The sequence below is a fragment of the Onychomys torridus genome, chromosome 14 (assembly GCF_903995425.1).
Source record: "Onychomys torridus chromosome 14, mOncTor1.1, whole genome shotgun sequence".
Taxonomy (NCBI): domain Eukaryota; kingdom Metazoa; phylum Chordata; class Mammalia; order Rodentia; family Cricetidae; genus Onychomys; species Onychomys torridus.
The window spans coordinates 79,253,379-79,277,730 of NC_050456.1; the positions used below are offsets into that span (position 1 = coordinate 79,253,379).

General features: G+C 45.9%; 1 protein-coding gene across 1 annotated transcript in view; it reads right to left on the reverse strand.

Annotated features, from left to right (window-relative positions):
- Window positions 1-11,324, reverse strand: part of Ppp1r13b (protein phosphatase 1 regulatory subunit 13B) — a 77,021-nt gene extending 65,697 nt beyond the window's left edge. The window contains exon 1 of the mRNA XM_036205693.1: window positions 11,131-11,324. Within this exon, the coding sequence (XP_036061586.1) occupies window positions 11,131-11,139 (9 nt within the window). The 5' untranslated portion in view covers window positions 11,140-11,324. The remainder of the gene's footprint in view (window positions 1-11,130) is intronic.
- Between the last annotated feature and the right edge of the window lie 13,028 nt (window positions 11,325-24,352).

The following is a 24,352-nucleotide window of genomic DNA, read 5'->3' on the forward strand; positions in this document are numbered from 1 at the left end:
ACTGTCATCACAGGGCCTTTCTCCAGTAACTGACAGAAGCAGATGCAGAGATGCAGAGCCAAACACCTGGCTGAGCTCCTGGAGTCCAGTGGAAGAGAGGGAAGAGGGATTCTATGAACAAGGGGCATCAAGATCATGATGGGGAGACTTACAGAGCCAACCAAACCAAAATAGTGGGAGCTCATGAAATTTAGACCAACACCTGTGGAGCCTCCACGAGACTAGACTAAGCCCTCTACATAGGTGAGACAGTCTTGTAGCTTGATCTGCTTAAGGGTCCCCCTGGCAGTAGGATCAGGATCCATCCTGGGTGCATGAACTGGCTTTTTGGAGCCCACTACCTATGGTGGAACACCTCGTACAGCCTTGAGGCAGGGGGTAGGGCTTAGACCTGACTTTAGTGAATGTACCAGGCTCTGCTGACTCCCCATGGGAGGCCTTACCTTCTTGTAGGAGGGGATGGGGGCGGGTTGGGGCAGGGAGGCTGGAGGGGAGGGAGGAAAAAAGGGAGGGGGATCTATGATTGGTATGTAAAATGAATAAAAAAATTCTTAATTAAAAAAAGAAAGAAAGAAAAACTGACCGTGTAAACTAGGAAGTACAAGGTAAGGTATACAGTGCAGTACAGATGCCCAGGCAGGAACCCTTTATGCCAAACACAGGCATGAAAAGATACTTATCTAAAAGGAGAGACTTGTTTACCAGATACATTTATTTGACCTTCAGATTTAAGAGTAACATCTTTCTGGACTAGCCAACATCTCAAAGAGCCAAATCAAAACTCTCCCCTCCTCACAGTCCTTTTACACCACTGCTTTGATTATTCTCTATCTTAAAGGAAAGACAAATCCAGCTGCTGAAGCAATAAGCCTGTTATCCTCAACTCCATTCACTGTACTTCCTTCCTTTCTCACACACACACATGCACACACACTCACACAAGCACTCAGACTCATACTCTGTTAGGAACTCCTTGTGGTCCTCAAGGCATGTCTGAATCAACTGGTCTCTTAACTGATCTTCTTACTTTTTTCCTCAAGGAACTTTTTATTTATAATTTTTTTTACATTTTATTTGTTTTTGTGACGGTAGATGGGAGAGGAAGTTAGTTCTCTCCTTCCACCATGTGGGTCTTAGGGATCAAACTCAGGTCTTCAGGCTTGGTGGCAAGTGCTTTACCCTCCGAGCCTCTCATTTGGCACACTGTCTCTTTCTTTCTCTCTTTCTCCACATACCTTCTACCCTTTACTGGCTCCAGAATTACTCCTCTATAGTCTCTCAGCCTTTGGACTAAGATCAAGTATAAAATGTATCCTTTTACCATAGAAATCTGACTGCACTGCTTCACTTCCTGAAAGGGAATCAGGCCCAAACTCTGCTCTTACAGGCACATAGGCACCCATACAGACTCCCAATGTGATGTGACTCTCTGCATGTCATTTCTTCTTCATTCAACAAACGTTCACTGAACACCAACCACGTGTGAGTCACTGGATGAGGCAGTGGCTCAACAGAAAACAAAATAAACTATTCCTGCTCTCCTCTCCTGAGAGGCAGAATGGAACCAGACACAAATGTTTACGGCTGCAATTGCAACAGGTACAAGTTGGGCATCCTATCCAAAAATCTGAACTCCAAAGTGCTCCAAAACTGAAGACTGAACATCAGCATGAAGCCACAAGTGAAAAATTCCATACCTGACTAGTGAAAGATCTATTGAAACACTGGTGCATTAAAAATATCACATAGAATTACCTTCAGTCTACAGGTATGATGCATATAAAACAAATCTTGTTAAACCTGAGCTCAATTCCCAAGTCTTATATAATGGAAATATTCCAAAATCCAGCTGAATAAAAGCTAAATTTGAAACTCTGGTCAGAAGCATTTCAGATAAGGGATTCTCACTGTAGTGCAAAGACACACCAGGTAAAATATTCTGAAAGAGAGAGCTGCTACACTGTGTCACCTTGTCGTACTCTAAAACCACTGAATTTTACATGTTAAAAGTGGTATGTAAATTATATTCTCTCTCACCTAAAAAAGAAAAACACCTGCACAACCATGATGGTTTCGCAGGTTTCCACTGCTATGATAAAACGCCATAACCAAAAGCAACTTAGGGATGAAATTGAGCTTAGAGTCAGAGTCCATCTGAAAGGAAGTTAAGGTAGGCACTCAAGGAAGGAACCTGTAGGCAGAAATTGAAGCAGAAGATCATGGAGGAATGTTACTTACTGGCTTGCTCTCCATGGCTTGCTCAGCCTGCTTTCTTATACAACTCAGGACTACCTGCTCAGGGTTGACACCATCCACAGTGGGCTGGGCCCCCCACACCAATCATATTAAGAAAATGTCCTACTGCTTTGCCTATAGGCCAATCTGATGGAGGCATTCTTTTACACTGAGGTTCCCTTTTCCCAAATGACCCTAGCTTGTGTCAAGTTGATAAAGAACTAACCAGCATAGCAGGTAAAATCACTCATTCTGTAAGCCTGAGGACCTGAGTGTGATACCCGGAGCCCACAGTGGAAGAAAAGAATGACTCTGAATGCCTCTGAGCATTTACTACATGCCAGGTACCTTTAATGTAAGTTAGAAGATCCTACCAACCCTAAAGGTTACTATTATCTTTAACTTAGGAAATAAAGGAACTGAACATAGTGGTATACACATTTGATCCCTGGATTTGGATGGCAGAGGCAGGTGGATCTCTGTGAGTTTGAGGCCAGCCTGGGCTACATAATATGTTCCAGGATAGCAAAAACTAAATATACAGAGAGACCATTTAAAAAAAAAAAAAGAAAAAAAAGGAAATAAGGAGTCAAGTAAATTTACCCAAGACCACAGAGCTACTTGCTGCTCCACTGAAGTCATCTTAGCAATGTCTGCTGCTTAGAACTACTTAAGGGCATTAAGGAGACCGTGTTGCATTTCCTATAACAGAAATTTCCTCCCTGAGATTGGCCTTTAAGAAGCTATTACATCAGTAATATCAGCCACTCTCCCTCTTCACCCCTCATAAACACCATCTCCTTCCTAACTGAGTCTCCTAAATATTCCCTCATTCACTTTGTTCTAGTCTCCCTGTATGGCCAGCATACAGGGTACTCCTACCATGTGGCCTTTGCATCTACTTGAACTATGATGACAATCATGGCATATGGTATCAGTCATAGCTGTGCCAAATCTTCAATTAACATTTCCTCTAAGCTGGGCAACGGTGGCACACGCCTTTAATCCCAGCACTCAGAAGGCAAAGGCAGAAGGATCTCTGAGTTTCAGGCTAGCCTGGTCTACAGAGCAAGTTCCAGGGCAGCTGGAGTAGTTACAGAGAGAAACCCTGTCTCAAAAAAAACAACCAATCAAACACTTCCTCTAAATATATCAACAACACCAACCAGCACCCTGCACTGAAGTGCACATTCATATTTCAGATGTCATTTATTAACCCTAACAAAACTGCCACTCCTTTTTCAGGTCTTTTATAGTTCTTCATGATGTCACCATGCATTTTTATTTTATAAAATCTAGTAGCAGCAGCTTTTGCTTATCAATTAGTACACAAAACAGTCATAAAGATATCTTTGCAGAAAAATAAAGCAAGGCAATCTAGCCAAGAATGTGTCATAATAGAACCTGATTACACTAATCCTTGGGCCCCAGGAGCAGAGTTTGTGGAATAACTATGGCAACAGCACTTCAAGGCACCCAAACCCCACTAGACTTTGCTGAGAAACCATTCTCCATCTGGGCAAACACACACAAGGATGCATGGTGACAACCAGTTATGTAACTTTAACATAATAGCCCAGTGATATTTTAAGCTCCTATCATCTTTAAAATCCATAGTAACTACAAAGCATATATGTGGTCATCCACTGCAGGATGCTAAGGAAGCAGACACAAACATAATGCAAGGCAGAGAAAACTATCACTTCTTATCAAGAAACTTTGCCTTAGGATTTTTCTAACATTAAGCTCCATTTGACACACGCATAAAAGGAAAAAACCTTTTTGCCAAATTCCATTTACCAGCACCTCTGGCAACATGCTTTGACCATGGCAAACTCCTCGGTGCCTGGCACAAAGACTAGGAGCAGAGGTGTCTGAGTCAGATCCTTTGTTTTCAGACCTTGCCTCACTACTTATTAGCCTGAAGAACTTGGCCAAGTTTCCTTACCTCTTAAACCTCAGCTCTCTGCACACAGACATCAGCACAAAGCCTGCCACACTGCCTTAGCACATAAGGACAAACACCATTTGTCAAGAGCACACTATCACTGAACTGAATTACAGTCGCAAAGCTTCTGGGCTGAAGTAGAGCCTAAAGAAGAGTTCTCCACCTAAGACTATTTTGTGTTCAGAAAAATGGCACGGGTGGCTTTTATACAAAACATTTTTGGATCACTGAGGTGGTGCTTCTCATTTCACATATCTGTGAATGGTCCAGAAATACATTATTTTTAAGTCATCTTATATGTATAATTTTACTTGAAAGGAACAAGTATTTTAAAAATCCTGTCCAGTTCTAAGTGTTATTTACTCATTAGAGTAAAAAGTCAAGCTTATTGAGCAATTAACTAAATAATTAACAACAGCATCACACATCTGAGTCCTCCCTATCTGCCCCATTATACAGAGTTCCTTGAAACTAGGTTGCCATGCAAGAGTTAGGATGCCTTGGTCTTTGATGTGGCCAAAATGAATGTCACCTTCATGAAAGTTTCTGCTCTAAATGAACTATCAGACCAATCACAAATATTTGGAAATTACCAAGTCCAAGTCATTTGACAGATGAGAAGCTGAGGTCACAAGCTATTAAGTCAAAAAGTCACATAATTACCAAGTAGGGAGTTAGAACCCAAGTCTCCCATATTTCCCATTCAGTGTTCTATATCACCTATGTGGCAGTGGATAGTGTACAAGGAGAAAGACCTTCTCTGTATCTTAAAATAGTTCTACATAGTTGGAAAGAAAAAAAAAAAACATTCACTGAAAACTTGAAATGTTTGTTTAATGAGAGCTAAATATAACCACAAACGAACATAACTCATACCTTAGAGCATGCTGAAAAGACTCTTCGAGCAAATTCAATGGAACCAGCTAATCAGAAGGGACAGTTCAGCACAGGTTAAGGAGCCCCAGGGCTAACATCACCACCAAAGCATCCTCCTCCACAGAACACACTTCAAAGCTCCAGCATTTCCTGTTAGCTTCCTTTTGGAAGGGGAAACGCAGCTTTGGTTGCGTTCCCTTGGTATATTCCATCCCTTTAAAAAGCCTTACCAGCTCCCAAACGCCACTCTTTCAACAAACACAACCAAGGCCGTTTTCATCTGCTCCGTGCTCTAAACAAGGCTTCCATTTTTAACTAAAAATTCTATTTCTATTCAAGTTGTGTAAGTATGGCCTTTATGTTATTAGGCCCAACTGGGTATTAGGGTATTCTTTACATGTCCCCTTTTCCCTTAGGTAAACAGTAAAAAAGTTTGGTTGTTTCTAATTTGTGTGTAGTATTTGCCTGAACGTATGTCTGTGTAGCACATGCATGCCTGGTAAACACGGAGATCCGAAAAAGGTGTTAGATCTCCTGAAACTAGAGTTACAGCTGGGAGCTTCTGCTTGGGTTCTGGGGACCAAACATGGTCCTCTAGAAACAGCCAGTGCTTTTGACAGATAAGCCATCTCTCCAGTCTCTTAAGCAAACTTTTTTGGGGGACAGGGATAGGAAATCCTTTTCTTTTTTTATTGAAAAGAATTTTTAATACAATATATTTTGATCATGTTTCCCCTCCTCCAATCCCTCTCATATCAATCCTTCCCACCTTCCTATCTACCCAACTTTGTTCTTTCCTCTTTCAACAACAAAACACACACAGATATACACACACCTACCTCACAAAAATGAAAACCAAATCAATCAAGCAAAAGACAAGACAAAAAAAAAAAAAAAGTTCACAAAAACACCATCGAGTTTTGTATTGGCTAACTACGGAGTGTGGGGCCTGCCCTGAAGTGTGGTTGATATAACCCAGTGAGACTCCACTGGTAAAAAACTGATTTTCCCCTTGTCAGTGAGTATCACTTGCAAATGGCTTCTCAGTTAGGGGTAGAGCCCTGTGTGTCCACTTGCTCCTCTCAGTGCTGGGACCGGCTGGTTTGTACTTACGTAGGTCTTATTGTCTGCTGCCAGTCTCTGTGATTTCATGTGTGCATCAGCCCTGATGTGTCAGGAAAACACCCATTCCTTGGTGCTATCCATCACCTCTTTCTGCCTCCTCTTCCACGTAAATGCCTGAGCCCTGAGTGGAAGGGTTTGATGAGAACATCCTATTTAGGAATGAGTGCACTAGTGTCTCTGTCTTGCTCTGCACACTGTCCAGTTGTGTGTTAATACCCACCAACCGCAAACAGAAGCTTCTCTGATGTGGACTGAGTGAGGCGCTGATCTATGGATACAGCAGTATGTTATTAGAAGTCATTATATTGCTGTTCCTTTAACAGAAAAATAGTATTTTCCCCTATCTAGTCTCAGGCTCTTAGCCACTTTACCAGTGTCAGGTAAGGGTTTCATCTCATGGGATGGGCCTAGGGGGTGGTTACTCTCCTAACATTTGTGCCACTGTTACACTAGTATATCTTGCAGGCAGGTCATTGTTGTAGGTCTCAGGGATTATAGCTGTGTGATACTGATGATTACCTTTCTCTTCCAGTAGCATGTGGAGTACCTTCCAGTACCAGCAATGGTTGCCAGTAGGAGTAAAGCTTCTAGTCAGGCATCAGCTCAACTTCTCCATGTTCTAAGATGTGTTGTTTTCAGCAATAGGGCTTTCCCATCAAACTGTGGAGAGTGGCCAATAGCCTTGGCTATAGCCTGTGATGTTTAGGGGTTTCCATGGGGTCCCTTTGGCCAATAACTAAACAAGATGTAACCTGCTCCTGACACAGGAGGTTTTACTTGGTGGCATAAAATGTCTAGTTGAAGCAATGTCCATTTAGATTACTTTCATATATGTCTGTATTTTTAGGAAGCTTCTAGAGTAGTAGGTTTCCATATGGTTTTTCAATGGCTTTTGGTGTTAGTGGTCACTCTCCATATTCCCCTCTTTACTCTTTTCTGCCTTCCCTCTCCCTAGTTAATCCTCCTCCTCCTCCTCCTCGTTTCCCCATGTCTCTCCATAATACTATATTCTATTTCCCCATGTTTGGGAGATCCTCTCCTCCCTACATAGGTACCTAACTTCTGTGGATTGTAGCACACTTATTGAAAGATTAAAGCTAACATCCGGATACAAGAGAAAAAATACAGTATTTGTCTTTTAGGGTCAGGGTTACTTCTTTCGGTATGATTTTTTTCTAGCTTCATCCATTTACCTGCAAATTTCAGAATATCAATTTTCTTAACAGCTAAATATTAGTCCATTTAGTAAATTTTTACTCCATTAATCAGTTGATGGACATCTAGGCTATTTCCAATTTCTGGCTATTATGAATAGAGCAGCAATGAACATGGATGAGTAAATATCTCTGTAGTAGGATATAGAGTCCTTTGAGTATATTAAACAAAAAAATTTTTTTTTTTATTTTGGTTTTTCGAGACAGGGTTTCTCTGTGTAGCTTTGCGCCTTTCCTGGATCTCACTTGGTAGACCAGGCTGGCCTTGAACTCACAGAGATCCGCCTGTCTCTGCCTCTCTAGTGCTGGGATTAAAAGCGTGCGCCACCACTGCCCGGCTTGACAAAATATTTTTAAAGAGTATTTTATTGACAGAAAAATGACTAGTGATACTGGAACATAACACTATTTTTATAAGGGAAAATTTCAAAATTTAACTTTAAAAGTAGGAAGTTGCCAGGTGTAGTGGTGTACATCTTTAGTCCCAATACTTGGGAGGCAGGAGCAAGTGAATTTCTATGAGTTTGAGGCCAGTCTGGTCTACATAATGAGTTCTAGACCAGCCAAGGCTACATGATAGGACCTCATATCACACCAAAAACCACCACATACACACAAAAAGTAGAAAGTAACAGAATTTTTGTTTTATTTTCTGAAACAGGGTCTCTATATGTAGCTCTGGCTGTCTTGGACCTCACTAAGTAGCCCAGGCTGGCCTCGAACTCACAGAGATCATCTTGCCTCTGCTTCTACCTCCCAAGTGCTGGTGTTAAAGTCTTGGGTTTATGTAATAAGCAGGCAGATGATTTTTACAAAGACTTGTCAAATGAGAACTTGGCCAGATACTCTTCATTAATTTTCAGCAGCTCAGATCCGGTGCAGTGTTAAAGCATCTGGTCAGTTAAAAGTCACACAGACCAGCACTGCACATTTACCAGGTTTCAAATCTGCACTGCCCAATCTAGTTTCTATCTACATGGGACAGTAAACACCTGAAATGTGCTGGCCCACCCGAAGTATGCTGTAAATGTGTACTTTCAAGGGATTCACACAAAGTTTAGTTAAAAAAGAAAAAGTCACTTGGAAGGCAAAGGCAGGCAGATCTGAGTTAGAAAACAGACTGATCTAAATGAACAGCCAGGGCTACACAGAGAAACTGAAAAACAACAACAAAAAGCCCACCATCATCACATTGGTGACCATTTTTAGGGATTAATTTTTAAAATTATAGTTCAGGTGACCAGTGACATGGCTCAGTGGATGACAATCTGAGTTTGATCCCAGAGATTCATTTGGTGGAAGGAGAAAACCTTCTTCTATAAGTTGTCTTCTGATCTGCATACTTAATGGTGATACTGTGCATATACACATACAACAATAAATGTAATTTAAAAATTATAATTCAGAAAAAAAATCAGTTAACAAAAAGACATGAAAAGAAATACTTTGTTTTGTTAATTTTTACAATAATTAGGATATTCTATTTATTCATTTATTTATGGGGGGTGAGAAACAGTTTCTCTATGTAACAGCCCTAGCTATCCTGGAACCCGATTTGTAGATCTGTAGACCAGGCTGGCCTCGAACTCATAGGGATCCACCTGCCTCTGCCTCCTAAGTGCTGGGATTAAAAGCATGTGCCTCCACACCCAGCCTTAACTAGGATATTTTAAATTGCATTTGATCCTAATGTGTATTACATTCTATCTAACAGTCCTGATGCTTCGTATAAGCACAAAATAAGAACCAATCTTTCTTTGATGATTTACCATGATGATAGACACCAAATATATACTAAAGCTAGAAAAATCACATTTCCACTTTGGATACATAGTGTAAGATAGCATCAAGAAAGTAAAGTATATTCTTAAAAGTTCTATTGAAGTTACAAGCATCTTCACCTGTGCTAAGGAAGGACTCAAGCCTTCAAGTAGTATTGTTAGACATAAAGAAGGAAATACAAAAGTAAAAGACACAAAAGGGAGGTTAAGAAAATGTCATCTGTTTCTCAAAGTATCTTAAGACAAATGCAGTGTTAAGTTCATAAAAGAGCTGCTTAAAAAAACATTATTTGAGTTTTTATAATAAATATCTCAATCTCCAGGCTAAACAAGCGTCTTAAAAACAGAGTATGTTACCACAGACTGGGAACTCCAATCACTTGGATAGAAGTAAAAATGTCTGAGCTAACATATGGAAAAAGTAACCCAGGTTTCCTAACAGGCCATTTATAATTAAATACCACACAATGATAAAACTTGCCAAATATTTCATAATTTTCAATATTATAGTGTAAAAACATTATCACCATAACTACCAAGTCTTAGCTGAAACTGCTTTCAAAATTCCAAAATACCACAATACCTTTTCAACATTCTGCCAGTAAGAAAAAGGAGGAAATAAATGCTCAAGTATATCTCTAAGAGATTGTTTAAAACTTTTGAAAAACATCCTGATTGATCTTCCGGATCACGATTCAAATACTGACAGGTTTTTGAGGTTTTTGTTTTTGTTTTTTTAATCCCTATTTTAGAGGTAATTTCAGGCTCAGACCTCAACTCTTTCAAGGTCACATTGCTAAAAAAGTATCAGAACAATTATCTGACCCCAGATCTTCTGATGCTCATTTAAAGACAATCGTTTAAAAATATGTTTAGGATTAAACAAGCCTAACACCAAAGGATTTAAGGATCAAGTAGGTCAAATCTTAAAACTCCACAAACACCAGGGGTTGGAATCAGTTCAAAAAGGGGAAAATAGATTATCAAGAAACAGGAAATTATTTGAATGGGGGTATGTAAGTTAATGAGCTCGGGTGCACCACAGCAGAACGACAGTATTCAAGTAAACATGCAGATACTACACTTTCCCTCTGAAACGTGATCTTTCACGTAGACTTGAAATTTTTTTGTGGATCTGGGGACATATAAACTCAGTGGTAGAGCACTGGCCTAGCCACGTAAAGCTCAGGTTTGATCCCCAGCACTTCAAAAACAAATGAGCAACAAAAAAGATTGTGTGTTACTTTATGTCTGAGAATTTTACTCAATAGACACTCAAAAAACAGTACGTCCTACTGGGTACAACCCATTTCACGTTTTCTTTAATCGCGACGTACACTTCACAAAAAGCCTATTTAAAAAAAAAAAATGGGAATTCAGCATCCAGCGCCGCTTGGATCGCAGGTAAAGGAAAAGGCAGGGAGGGTGGCAACCCCAAAGCCGAGCGTCTTCCTGGCCAAAAGCATCCCTGAGAGCAGGACAAAGGCTCCGGCGACACACAAGCGGCTCAGCCCTCGGGTCACAGGGACATCACGCCAGGTGGAGCAAATGTACCCACGGGGAAGCCTGGGCAAGGGGACTCCTAAGATGGCTCTCTGAATTCACGCACGGCGTGCGTTCCAACCGGAGCAAGGGGAACGTGGATCCCGAGCGTGGGAACACCGCACCCGGGTGCCGTCCCCAGCGGCTCCCAAAGCGCCGAGAGGAAATCGAGGCACGGGTGGCTCGCCAGCGGGGACCAAACACGCCGGCCGCAACCCGCGCAGCCCGCAGCTCTGCGGAGGCCGCGCACCGGGTCCCGCGACCCCGCCCACGCCCGCCCGCTCGCTGACAGCCGCCGCCCCCACCTGCCCCTCGGCCTGCCCTCGCTGCGCGCCCGCCCGCCGCTTCCTCCCTGCCCAGCCCGCCTCGCGCGGGGGCCGGGGAACGCGGCGCCGCCGCCCGCACCCACCGGCATCATCGCGGCGCCGTCCGCCGCGCCCTCGCCGCCTGACAGGACGCCGCTCCGGCCGCCTCACAGGCCGCGCACCCGCTGCGGCGCCCTGCGGCCCGGCTGCGGCGAGGCGGCGGCTGCGGACAGCCGCGCAGCCCTCGCCCGTCCTGTCGCGCCGCCCCGCGTGCCGCGTCGCCGTCCCTCAGCCGCCGCCGCCGCCTCTGCCGAAGCCGGCCGCCTTCCGCCACCCGCTCGGCTCACCCTGCAGGCTGCGTAGGCCCCGCCCCGCGCGTCGCCCCCCTCCGCCTACGCCACCTCTGATTGGTCCTATGGAGGGGGGGGGCGAGATGAGGGGGCGGGGCGTCTCCTCCGCGGCCAGGTGAGAGCGCGCTCGTGCGCGTCCGCGCTCCAGGCGGCGGGGGAGGGGCGCGCGCTGCGGACGCCGGCCCCGCCCCCTCTCCTGCGAGTAGGCTAAGTGGGGGGCGTTGGGGCGCGGAGGGACCCTCGAACCCTGAGACGGCGAGACTTCGGCTCAGGGTCACCTCGGACGAGTAGAAAAGGAAGGGCAGAGAGGGGAAGGCAGGCGGGGGTCGCGCAGAGTCGCAACCGCCGGGGACTCGAACCTGAGCTCGGGAAGCCGGCCGCCGACCTCTGACTGTAGCACGCCCCCGGGGTGACGAGCGCCCCGAAAAGCTGCAAGCCGGAGCTCTGAGGCGGGCGCAGGGGGCCGCTCTACATCAGCAGACCACATCCCGCTCCATGCCAGGGGCCCCGCGCCTCCAGGGCCCATGCCCACCTGTGTCGGTGCCCTTGGAGATCCCGCTGGAACGTCCCAGGACAGCGTCCAGTCTGTATCTTCAGGGTCCGGGTCTGTCCTTAGAACGCTGTCTCCCACGTCACTTTGGCCTCCAGCCCGGGAGCCTGAGTGACAGGCTCCAGAGCAGACCCTCAGCAGAGGCTGCCGGGTGGGCAGGCACCCGTGCTGAGCGCCCCATATTGTGCCATTCGCCTGAACTCTGACAGATGAGACACAGCGACTGATGAACTGCACCGGGCTTAAACTTCCATGAGCTTCCAGAAACATGAAGACTGGTGGGTGACCCCAAACACAGAAGGGGTCGATCACCTTGGGAAGTACCCAACCCCTGGAGAGGGCAGCAGATGCTGGTCAGGGACAGTTTGTAGCCTGTCTGGTTCTCTGGGTGGTGGAAGGCTGCTGCTAAGTGGGGGCAGAGAGAGGGAGGAGGCCAGAGTTACACCAGCCCCCTTCGTGGGCAGCCACGCCTGTGCTTAAGAGGCCACGGGGGTTAGTGATTGAGAGCGTGGACTTTCCAGTTGAACAGACTTGGTTCAACACCGCTGCTGACACACCCTCGCTGTGTGATCTTAGGCAAGCACATCTCTGTCATAGGATATGGTAAGATAATAGTACCTCTCTGGGGGAGCTCAGGTGTGATGTATGAAATGTTTGTGGCATGTGCCAGCTGCCCTGTGAATTCTGTAGTTACGTTATCGTTAGCAAGCAGGGTCAGTGTATAAATGTCCCTAGGGTTTTAAGACTTAATTCATGTGGACCATGAATGGCCAGTGACACATCCTTTCTGGGCACAGGGTTTGGAGAGAAGAGGAAGTTTTGGAAATGAGTGATTCTAGATTAGATGTCAAGAGACCTGGGCCCCAATTCTAGCTCTGCTCCACTTCCTGTAAGGTCTTGGGCAACTTGGCCACTTCTCTGGGCCTTGCATTCCCCATCTGAAGCAGAAATGGGGATAGAGTCTGTCATCTCAGGGGACTTCCAGCCCTGACATGGTACTGTCCATGAGTTGTGAAGATAGATGTTGACTCACTTATGCTCAACAAAAGACAGGTTCAGAAAAATGTCACCCACTCTCCTAAGAGGATCTTGACCACAGGTCTTACTTTAAAAAAATGTATTTGGGGGTCTGGAGATGTGGTTCAGTGGCCAAGAGCACTGGCTGTCTTTCGAGAGAACCCAGATTTGATCTCCAGCACCCATATGGTGGCCCACAACTGTCTGTAACTCTAGTTCCAGGGAATTTACACCCTCTTCTGTCCTCTGCAGGTGGGTACACACACGTGGTACCCAGACATATACAAGTAACACATCACATACATAAAAACAAATGTAAAGTTTTACTTTATGTATGTATATGGTCTGTGTAGATTTATACATACCTGCATTTGGAGGCCTCTGATGTCTGGTGCTGACATGACTGGTGGTTAGGAGCTGCCTAACTTGAGTGCTGGGGACATTCTTGGCCTCTAGAAAAGCAGCAAGTGCTCTTAACCTCTGAGCCATCTCTCAAGCCTCTCACTCTTATCTGCAGGACCCATGGGCACAGAATGGCCTTTGGCCTCTGCAGTGATGCCTCCTGTATCTTCCAGGCTGTATTTACCAAGCCAGACTGGCCAGTAGCTCCTTTCCATCCCTTAGGTCACAAGTCACACTAGGCATCAGACCCTATCTCCTTGTACCACAACAAAGATGTTTATAATTGCTCCCCCCATAGGCTTTAACTTCCTCCAAGCTTCAATCATTTCCAACAGCTCCTGGAACACAGGTACACAAATTCACCACAAACCCCTCAGTATCTCCCATCATCTAACCAGAGTTCACCAGAGGCCCACCAGAGTTCTACCAGAATCGCATTGATGGTAGAATGCGGGCGTCAGGGTTATATAAGACCTCCATGTTGTTGAGAGATGCATCCTAGAGAGGTCTCGACTGCATTTGGCTTCTGAGGGAAAGGACCAGGCAGTGAGGAGCAGCTGAGATGTAACTGGTAAGTTCTCAGTAATCGTGTTGAGTCTGTGGGGTGTGTTGCACGTCCCTCTTTGTACATTTCTAGTGTTGTAAATTCAAAGTGATTAAATGTCCTTCAAAGCATATTAAAGCACCCTTGAAGAAAATCAACTTACACTCCCATTCGTATAATGAGTTTCTGGGAGGGTTCCACAAAGCACTAATACAGGAGACCTGCAGGTGAGGACTGGACCCGGTGCCCCAGGGACAGATCCAAGTCACAGTAAGGCTCTGCACTACTGGGTCTTGTTCTGTTGTTTGTTTTGTCTTTTAAATAAAGCTCGTTTTCAGACAGTTTTAGAGTTGAAGGATATTTACAGCCCCCTTTGCAGCTGCTCCTCCGTTTAGTGGGATTGTGTTCCAGTGAGCATGTCTGCATGGAAAGCGTCATTTGTGGAAGACACAGTTAGATCTGGGGCCTGTCATCTTAGCTGTCATCCACAGAACACTAGCCCCATTTTCCGAGGTGATCGCACAGCTGACAGGAGTCAGACTGTCCCGCTGCCCAGAATCACCACAACATATTGAACTGAACACTAATAGTCCACAAAAAGATCAAAATTCAAAATGTGAAATATGGTATCGACTGGAGTCACATCCCACCATAAATTAGAGTAAAAAAAAAAAATTCGGGCTGGAGACATGGCTCAGAGGGTAAGAGTACTGACTGCTCTTCCAGAGGTCCTGAGTTCAATTCCCAGCAACCACATGGTGGCTCACAACCATCTGTAATGAGATCTGGTGCCCTCTTCTGTATACATAATAAACAAATCTATAAAAAAATTCTTCAGAATTTTACCTTCACACAGTAAGGTGTGGCTCTCTGTATACTTTTCCTGCTCAGTTTCCTCTAATTATCATTATTATTCTTACTGTGGATGTGTGTAGGGGGAGTGTATATGTGTACATGTTTGTGTGTACGCACATGGTATGCATGCATGTGTAATCCAGTAGTTGAAGCTGGGTATTAGCCTCAGTTGCTCTCCATCTTTTTTTTTTTCTTTTTCTTTTCTTTCTTTCTTTCTTTCTTTCTTTTTTAAACTGGAGCTGAGCAAGCGCTCTACCACTGAGCTAAATCCCCAACCCACTCTCCATCTTATTGTTTCTAATTCTTTAAAGTTTTTATTTTATGTACATGGGTGTTTTGCTTGCATGTATATCTGTGCACCACATTTGTGCCTGTGCCTGTGGAGGCCAGAAGACAGCATAAGACCCCCACTGCTAGAGTTACAGATGGTTGTGAACCATCACTTGGTGCTTTGAATTGAACCCAGGTCCTCTGGAAGAACATCCAATGCTCTTAACACCTGAGCAGTCTCTTGGCTCTTCTACCTTATTTTTTGAGACAAGGCCTCTCACTGAATCTGGAGCTCATTGATTTTGATAGACCAGCTGGCCATCAAGGATCTGCCTGTCTCTTTCTCCCCAACACTGGGATTGCAGTGTGTGGGCCTGTGCCAGTTTTTTGCATGGGTGCTAGGATCCAAATTCAGGTCCTAGTGCTTATGGGGTGTGATAGTTTGAATATAATTGACCTCCATAATCCCCTAGGAAGTGGCACTATTAGGAGGTGTGGCTTTGTTGGAGTAGGTATGGTCTTGTTGAAAGAAGTGCGTCACTGTGGAGGCAGGCTTTGAGGTCTCATATGCTCAAGCCAGACCCAGTGAGATAAACCACTTCCTGTTGCCTTCTGATCAAGATGTAGCCAGCACTATGTCTGCCTGCATGCTGCCATAATCCCAGCCACCATGCTCCCCACCATGATGATAATAGACTAAACCTCTGAAACTATAAGCTGCCACCTCAAATATTTTTCTTTAGAAGAGTTGCCATGGTCATGGTGTCTCTCCATGGCAATAGAGACCCTAACTAAGACACAAGGCAAGCACTTTATCCACTGAGTCATTCCCCAGCCCCTCTTCTACTTGTTAATGCCTAATAATTAACTGTGGCACATCTGTTACTACTGATGAACCCATATCACAATACCACTGTTAATTTACAGCCTTTTTCCAGGTTTCTAGTTTGGGTGTTTTTGTTGTTGTTGTTGTTGTTTTGTTTTGTTTTGAGGCATGCTTTTTCTATGTACTCCTGGCTTCCCTGGAACTCCCTCTGATTTCAGACGTGCCTTGAACTCAGAGATCCGCCTGCCTCTGCCTCCCCAGTGTTGTGATTAAAGGCATGTGCCACCACCTCCCCACCCAGGTTTCTGGTTTTACCTAATGACCTGTATTCTAGGATACCACTTTCTGTTTAGTCAGCTTGTTCTTTAGGTACCCCTCGGCTGTGACAGTTTCTCAGACTTTTCCTTGTTTTTGATGACTTTAATGGTTTTGAGAAGTACTGGTCTAGTGTTCTGTTCTCGTTAGTTTTCTATTACTGCGATAAAAACCATGACCAAAAGCAACTTGGGAGGCAAGGGTTTATTTCTGCTTAAAACTTTTAGTTCCATCATTTAGTTCCACTCAAATGAGGTGCTCAAGCAGGACCCTGGAGGCAGGAGCTGAAGCAGAGACCACAGAGGAGTGCTACTTACTGGCTAGCTCCCCATGGCTTGCTCAGCTTTCTTTTTTGTTTGTTGAGACAGGGTTTCTCTGTAGCTTTGCGCCTTTCCTGGAACTCATTTGGTAGCCCAGGCTGGCCTCAAACTCACAGAGATCCACTTGCCTCTGCCTCCAGAGTGCTGGGATTACAGGGGTGCACCACCACTGCCTGGCTATTAAAGATTTATTTATTTATTATGTATACAGCATGTATGGCTGCAGGCCAGAAGAGGGCACCAGATCTCATCACAGATGGTTATGAGCCATAGTGTGGTTGCTGGGAATTGAACTCAGGACCTCTGGAAGAGCAGTTAGTGCTCTTAACCTCTGAGCCATCCCCCCAGCCTGCTCAGCTTTCTTATACAACCTAGGATCACCTGCCCAGGGTAGGGACCACCCACAGTGGGCTGGGCCCTCCCACATCAATTATTAATCAAGAAAATGTCCACAGGCCAACCTGATGGTGTTTTCTTAGTTGAGGTTTGTTCTTCCCAGATGACCCTAGCTTGTATCAAGTTAACAAAAAACTAACCCACACATGTTCTATGAAAGGTTCCTTGTTGAGATGTATGAGATATTTCTCATGCTTAGGCTGAAGTTAGGGGTTTATTTCAAAGGAAGATCCCAGAGGTGGATACCACTCTCATGACATCATAGCAGGACATAATACTGTCACCAAAACTTATCCTTGATTGTGTTGTTATCAGTTGGTTGCTATTACATTTTGTTTGAATTTTGAGTCCAATAAATACATTTTGTTTGATTGTTGAGTCAAACTATATATTAAAATAAACATTAAAAAATTTTTAAGACATGTATAGTTGTTTACTGCGGTTACCATGGAAAAATACCACATACAGAGTAGACTAGTTTAGGAGACAGAAATAGTTTTAGAGGCCGCCAGTCCAAGATAAATTTAAAAGATGAAACCCAAGGCAGGGTGGGATCTCCCCTGTAGTCTGCAGACAGCTGACACTTGCTGCGGCCTCTAGAGTCCTCTGTGTGTTCACATCTCTATTACTCCAGTTTTTATAGGATGCCAGTCATAATTGGATTGGGGCCCATCCACAGAACCTCATTTAACCATAATATCCTCCCAAGCGTTCTGTCTGCAGTCACAGTCATGTTCTGCGGTGCATTAAGGTTAGAACCTCCATATCTGACTTGGGGTCAGGCATGATTAAACCCATAAGACCTCTTGAAGCACAACTTTTAATTTACCTCCTCATGTTCGTCTCCCATGCCCTCCGCAGCCCACATCTAGATATCCCAAGCCTTAGCCCATCCCTTTCCCAAGGAGACAGGCCCTTGGTCACTGCCTCCCTATGTGTGGATAGCATTGGCCATGTCTCCATTCTGTGCACATTGCAAATCCTCTTCCTTTGCCCTTTCCCCAGATATTCCAGGGAGAAACCTCACTGACCTCTCCCAGACTGCTAACCCCAAGATCACCCATCATAACCTGCTACCCTAGACCTGTCAACGTCTCTGTCTCTCCCAGGGGCCAGCAAGCCAATTCAGTTAACAAGTTGCCTATGAGCTAGGCCCAAGTGCTCTAATCTCAAGCCAAATAGATAATGTCCCTGTCCCCACAGTTTGTATTCCTGTCAGGGAGAAGATGTTAGATGCTGCAAGTGTACTTTAAATGTATTAAACCAGACCCTGTGACAGAGATGGCCGCTCTGCCAGCAGAACAGAGAGAGCATTTGAGTTGGTACCTTGTGGCATTCCAGTTGAAGAGGAGGAGAGGTGGGGAAGGAAGGTGCTAGTGGGGTGCACTTAGTGCTGGGGAGCTCTGTGAAGGGAGCATGGTGAGCTCAGGTTGGAGTGTGTGTTCTGTGGCCAGTCTGGATATGTTCTCACAAGTCTCCAGATGAGTACAATGACCTGATTATATTTTTAACACCCGGTGGCCAGTTAGGAAGGCTGGCTGGCCTGCTTCAAGAGTGGAGGTCTTGGAAGTACTGAACTAGAGAGAGTGGGGATGGGGAATGGGGTTCTGCTTGGGGTGTACTTTGAATGATGGGGTTTGGGGAGAGTGAAAGAAAGGGGCAAGATGGCCCCTAAGCCTCTGTGCAGTGCTGGGGACTGGGGTCTGGGATAAGCAGATGCTGGGTTCAGTGCTGGAGTCAGTGTTGATAGTTTCCAGGAGTGCATTTCAGGCCTCGCCTTCCTTTGTCTTCGTGGGCCTGCACCCAAGCCTGCAGTCCGATCCTTACCTCATCCAGGAGCCAGCCTGGGTATTAATTGGCCCCGTACAACTGCTTCACACCACACTTCCTACCCTTTCCCCCAATCCTTTCCTCTCAGTACTCACCTCTGACTTCCAGTTTAGCTCCCTGTGCCAGAGTGGGCTTCTAAGCAGGAAACCAAACCCAGCGCCCTAAGTGAAGCCAAAGTGTCTACCACAGACCTTGAGACAGGGTAGGGAAGGGCTTGGGATCATAGCTCTTAAAACCCTGGGGACCCGGGCCTGGTCTCCTCCACCGTCAAGGACAGTCCGGCTACCTCACCAGTACCAAGCCCTTACTGCTCTCAGGCAGTGTGTGATGGGGGTGCAGAGGGACAAAGGAAACAGAGGCTCACCTTCCGCCACTCTGGCTTCCAGGGTGTGAACCAAACTTCTTCCACCTCCACGTGGGCATTAAGAGTTTGAATTAAGGAAGTCGGGAAAGTTGGCACTTGTAAATCTGGCCAAGAACCCATAGTTGGGAGTCCACAGGCCCCAGGAGTGAATCAACTACTATTATTCTACTAAATGGACTCCCCTGGTTGTTTTTGTTTGTTTGTTTGTTGCTTTTTTGCTTTTTCAACTTGACACATGTTAGACTCATCTGAGAAAAGGAACCAGAGTTGGTTCCTCTTGCTAGAGAAAATGGCTTCATCAGATTTCCTATAGGCAAGTCTATAATGTGTTTTCTTGATTAATGATTGATGTAGGTAGGCCCAGCCCATAGGGTGGTGTCATTCCTGGGCAGGTAGTCCCGGAGTTGTATAAGAAATCAGGCTGGGCAAGTCAATGAGCAGTGTTTCTCCATGGCTGCTTCTTCAGTTCTCACCTCCAGGTTCCTGCCCCTGACTTCCTTCAGTGAGGGACTGAGATGCAGAACTGTAAGCTGAAATAAACCCTTTCCTCGTGTTACTTTTAACTGTGGGTTTTCTCACAGCAACAGAAACCCTAATGAAGACGTGCTCAGGTACAGATGGAACATCTGTATGACATACACACCGCACCACACCGCACCGCACCGTACCGCACACCACACCACACCACACCACACCACATGGCTCAGTGGCCATCTTGGAAGAGCCAGAGGTTGGGATGAGAAACAGTGTCCTCTGGCCACACAGGACCACTGTACTCATGAACTCACAGCAGCTCTAGCTGCCTGCACAAGACCTATACAAGATCAAGTCAACATTCTGAGGGGCTATTAACAGTTGATGGCTTCTGTGAGAGACACAGTTTTCTTTAAAGGTATTGCCCCTGAACTACAGGCTCCTACTCCACTGGATGACCCTACACACCCATGAATATGGACAGTACAAATTGGACTCGGTGGGTTATTAAAAATATGTATAGAGGGAACACAAATTTGGCAAGTGCTGGTGAGGTAGGGGGTAGAGCTGGGAGGAGTTGGGGAGGAATGGGGGGTGAATGGAATCAAAATACATTGTATAAAATTCTCAAATGATTAGTAAAAATACATTGTAAATGGAAAGAAAAGTTGGCATCAACAGGTGACTATCTTGACCATTCTGTACGGGTCTATGCTCATGTATCCAGTGCTGACTCCAGGCTCCCACACAGAGGCGGTCTGTGGTGATATTTTGTTTGTGCTCTAACAAATAAAGCTTGCTTGGACATCAGAGTGCAGAGCTAGCCAGTAGTTAACCATACAGGTCGGGCAATGGTGGCACTCACCTTTAATCCCAGCACTTGGCAGAAGCTCACTCCCTTTCAGGCTGAGGAGTTGGCGAGGTAATAGGTGACTGTGGCTTGCTCCTTTTGTCTTTTGATCGTTCAGCATTTGCCCTGATATCTGGCTCCAGGTTCTTATTATTAAGACCAATTAGGATTCCGGCTACAGCAGTCACTAACAAACAGCATAGCAAACTGCTGTCTCCACCAGGAAGCAACAAACAAACAAAAAACACGATTGAAAAACTGCAAGGCCTACCAGCACTGAATGTCAGGAGGGTATGCCTGCCAGGAGATGGCACACAAGGCTCTAGACTCCAGACAGGTTCCTGTGCCTGCAAGCAGGCCTTCTGATGCTGTCCCTCTCAGGTGAGGGATGAAGTCTGAATGCCTAGGCCCTGACAAGTGTTGTACAGTCTCACTCGTATTTGCAAAGCCTGGGGCGGATGGCATGGGGGCGGATGGCATTGGGGCGGATGGCATGGGGACGGTTATTCTCCAGAGCTGGGAAGGCTCTGCCTCCCATTGAGGGCTGCAGAGCAGATTCCTACTTGGAAGAGGGAAGGCTCAAACCTGCAGCCCAGGACTGATTCAGTCCTCCACTCCTGCCCCTCCCCCTGCCATTGAATAGGTTGGGCATCCATAGGGGCCAACAGGGCATTCATAGGGCTACTGTGAGCTAAGCTATTATTCTCCCACCTCTTAGCCTCTGCAGGCCCCTGTGGGACTCAGGGGCCAGAGCTAGGCTTGGACACTGCATTCACTAGTTCCTTCCTTGGTTGATTTTGACCTCTTCTGTGCCTTGGTGTTAGGTCCCATCATCTAAAGGTGGCAGTCTGTGCCTCAGGGGCCTTTCCATCAGGGGCTGTGCCCTACAGGTATGTGAGGCAGTCTAGCCTTCTCCTCCACTACTGCCTCTATTCCAGGTTTCTCCTAACATTTTTTTTTCACCTTCACTAACCACCCCCTTCCCCAAGCTCTCAGCTTGTGCCAGGAGCCTTTAGTTTCCGGTGTTGTTAATGGTGGTGCTGTCTCATCGGTCAGGGTCCCCATGGGAAACAGATGGCTTCCTGAAAACTAGGGAAATTCCGGGAGTGTTATTTACAAAGGAGAGGCTTATAGAAAGGGTGAGAGTGGGGGCCAAGAAAGAGGGCAGGGATCCTGGCCCTGCTTTGGCAAGAGATTTCCATTCCTAGAGCTGGAGGGACAAGGGCTGATGTCTCCAGAGAATGAGAGTCATTAAGAAAAGGTTAAGCCTGAGAGAAACGACATTTGCTCCAACATCACGGACCTGCTGAGGTGATCCCACTGGGAGAAGGCAGGCTGATTTTCTGACCTCACCCTTCAGCCCTGCTCTGACCTCCCACTGGGACACTTCAGTGGATACTCCTGCAGGCTTTGGAGGTCAGCACCCTGAGGATGCGGTCCAGCAGAAGGATGGAGGCAGTTGGAACCTCTGCATGTTTTGTTCTTTGTGAGACCCCAAGGCAGTCTTTTTGCCTCATAAGTGTGGTGATATATTGTGTACCCTAATAAAATTTGCCTGAAGATCAGAGAACAGAAAAAGCCACTAGATTAAACATATAGGCCAGGCAGTGGTGGCACACACCTAACACCCTGGTAGCAGAGATCCATGTGGATCTCTGTGAGTTCAAAGCCACCCTGGATTACATGAAATTAACTCAGTCTAGGAGAGAAAGAGAACCAGGCAGTGGTGGCACACACCTTTAATCCTAGCTCTTGGATCTCATGCCTTTGATTAGGAAGCACACAGGCCTTTAATCCAAGGAAGTGACAGCTGGGCGGATTAAGGAATATAAAGTGTGAGGAGACAGGAACTAGAGGCTTTTCAGGCTGAGGAGTCCTAGAGGTAAGCGGTAGTTTGTTCTTTGCCTCTCTGATCTTTCAGCATTTACACAAAAGAGCAATTGTGCTTCTAGCAAGGCTCAAAGATGTATCGCCCCCTTTGCTAAGCCCACTGCACCATCTATGCCGGCCACAGGGCATTCTGTCACAAGGTAGCCACACCTGGCAGCCTCACAGGCAGAACCTACATATGTGGCAGTCTTGCCTCAGTGCCCGACACCCCTCAAGCCAGACTGCAGGATTCCCTCAAACGGCCCCAGTCCAGGGGTCTGGGCTTTCCCTGAGTGTGCCTAACAGAAACTGGGCTGTGAGACTTTCTGTTATGTGACAGAATACCTCAGAAAAGCAAACTTAAAGCAGCCATTTATTGCTTTTAATTGAATTTACTTATTCGAATGCATATGGAATTCAATATGTAGGTCAGGCTGACCTTAACCTCTTAGAGATCAACCTGCCTCTGCCTCTTGAGCATTGGGATTAAAGACATGAACCACCACACCCGGCTCAGTCATCTATTTTGATGAACAGTTTCAGAGTCTCAGTTCACAGTCACTTAGCCTAGCTTTCAGGCCTGTGCTAAGGCAATAAACACATCATGATAGGAGGGCTTCGTGGAGGGAGTGAGACATTGGTAGCAATATACTCATCAGGAACACACTGCTATGCCCTCCTTCTCCAAGTAGACCCAGTTTCCTGATGCTTCTACTGTCTCCCATTATCCAGCAGTTAAGACAAAGCCTTCAACACAGGAGTCTTCAAGGGACTTTCCAGATCCAAACCACAGCTCTGTAGTCATCAAGCCCCACATTGATAGCTCAAGTATATTCAACATCACCTTCGGCAGAGACTGAATATTTGAATACCCTCAAAATTTACATGTTGAAATCCAACTCCCACAGCAGTATTTGTAGTGAGGCTTTAGACAGTGGTTAGGTTGTCAACCTCAGGGGAGGTGAAAATAGTGTCCTTATAAAAGAGACTGGAGAGAAATCTAGGAACTCTTGTGTGGCATGAGGATGCAGAGAAAAATTGTTGTCTACAAACTAGAAAGGAGGCCCTTGCCAGACACTAACCCCACAGGCACTTTGATATTAAACTTCCCAGAATGCAGAGCTGTGAGAATAAGTCTCTGCTATGATTAAGGTACCAGGTTATGGTATATGTTGTTATTGTCTGGCATTTTATTTGAGACAGGGTCTTGCTTTATAGCCCTAGCTGGACTGGAATTTGCTATTTAGACCAGATTGGACTTGGACTCATGGCAATCCTGCTTCTGCCTCCTGAGTTGGGATTATAGGCATGCACCACCACATCTGGCCATTGGTTTTGTTTTTGAGATAGACTCTCATGTAATCCAGGCTAGATTTGACCTCCTAATTTCCTATTTCTACCTCCCAGATACCAGAGTATTAGAGACATGTGCCACCATACCTGGCTTGGTACTTATTTTAGCAGCCTGAACTAGATAAGCCCCTGACCCACCCACACATGCCTATTCCCTTGGAATTGATGTGTCCTTGTCCTCAAAGGCCACTTTCCCCCATCTTCAGCATTCCAAAGCATCAGGAGGCTAGATGTCTGATCCAAGAGCTTCCACCCAGGGAATCTGCATTTCTTGCAAGTTCCTAGGTGACTGAGAACCTCCCTAGGTATCTCTGACCCATCCGTATGGCAGTACCCAAGGGCTGAGGGAGGCCAACAGGCCCAGGGGTGCTCCTCACAAAGACTGCTGGGAGTGGGGAGACAGTTTGCCCTTCACAGCACTTCTCATATAATGTTTTATTCAAAAATGTGTTACATGTATTGCCCATCGCCTTTTGCCCTGTTGAAATGTGAGTGGCAGGAGGTGAGGATGTCTCTGTCCTAAGTCCTTAGAGCTGTACCCAGAGGACAGAAGACGTTTAGTAAATTACTTGATTGAATAAGTGAATATATGAGCCAGCCAGGCTGGGGCAGCTAGGGGCTTCCCCAGTACCTGCACCCAGGAACCTTGACAGGTACTAGGCTGATGTTGGGGTGAAGCTGGTACAAGTAGGCAGACACATGAAGAGTGGTGGGGAAGCCCTAGAAGAGGGGCACTGCCAA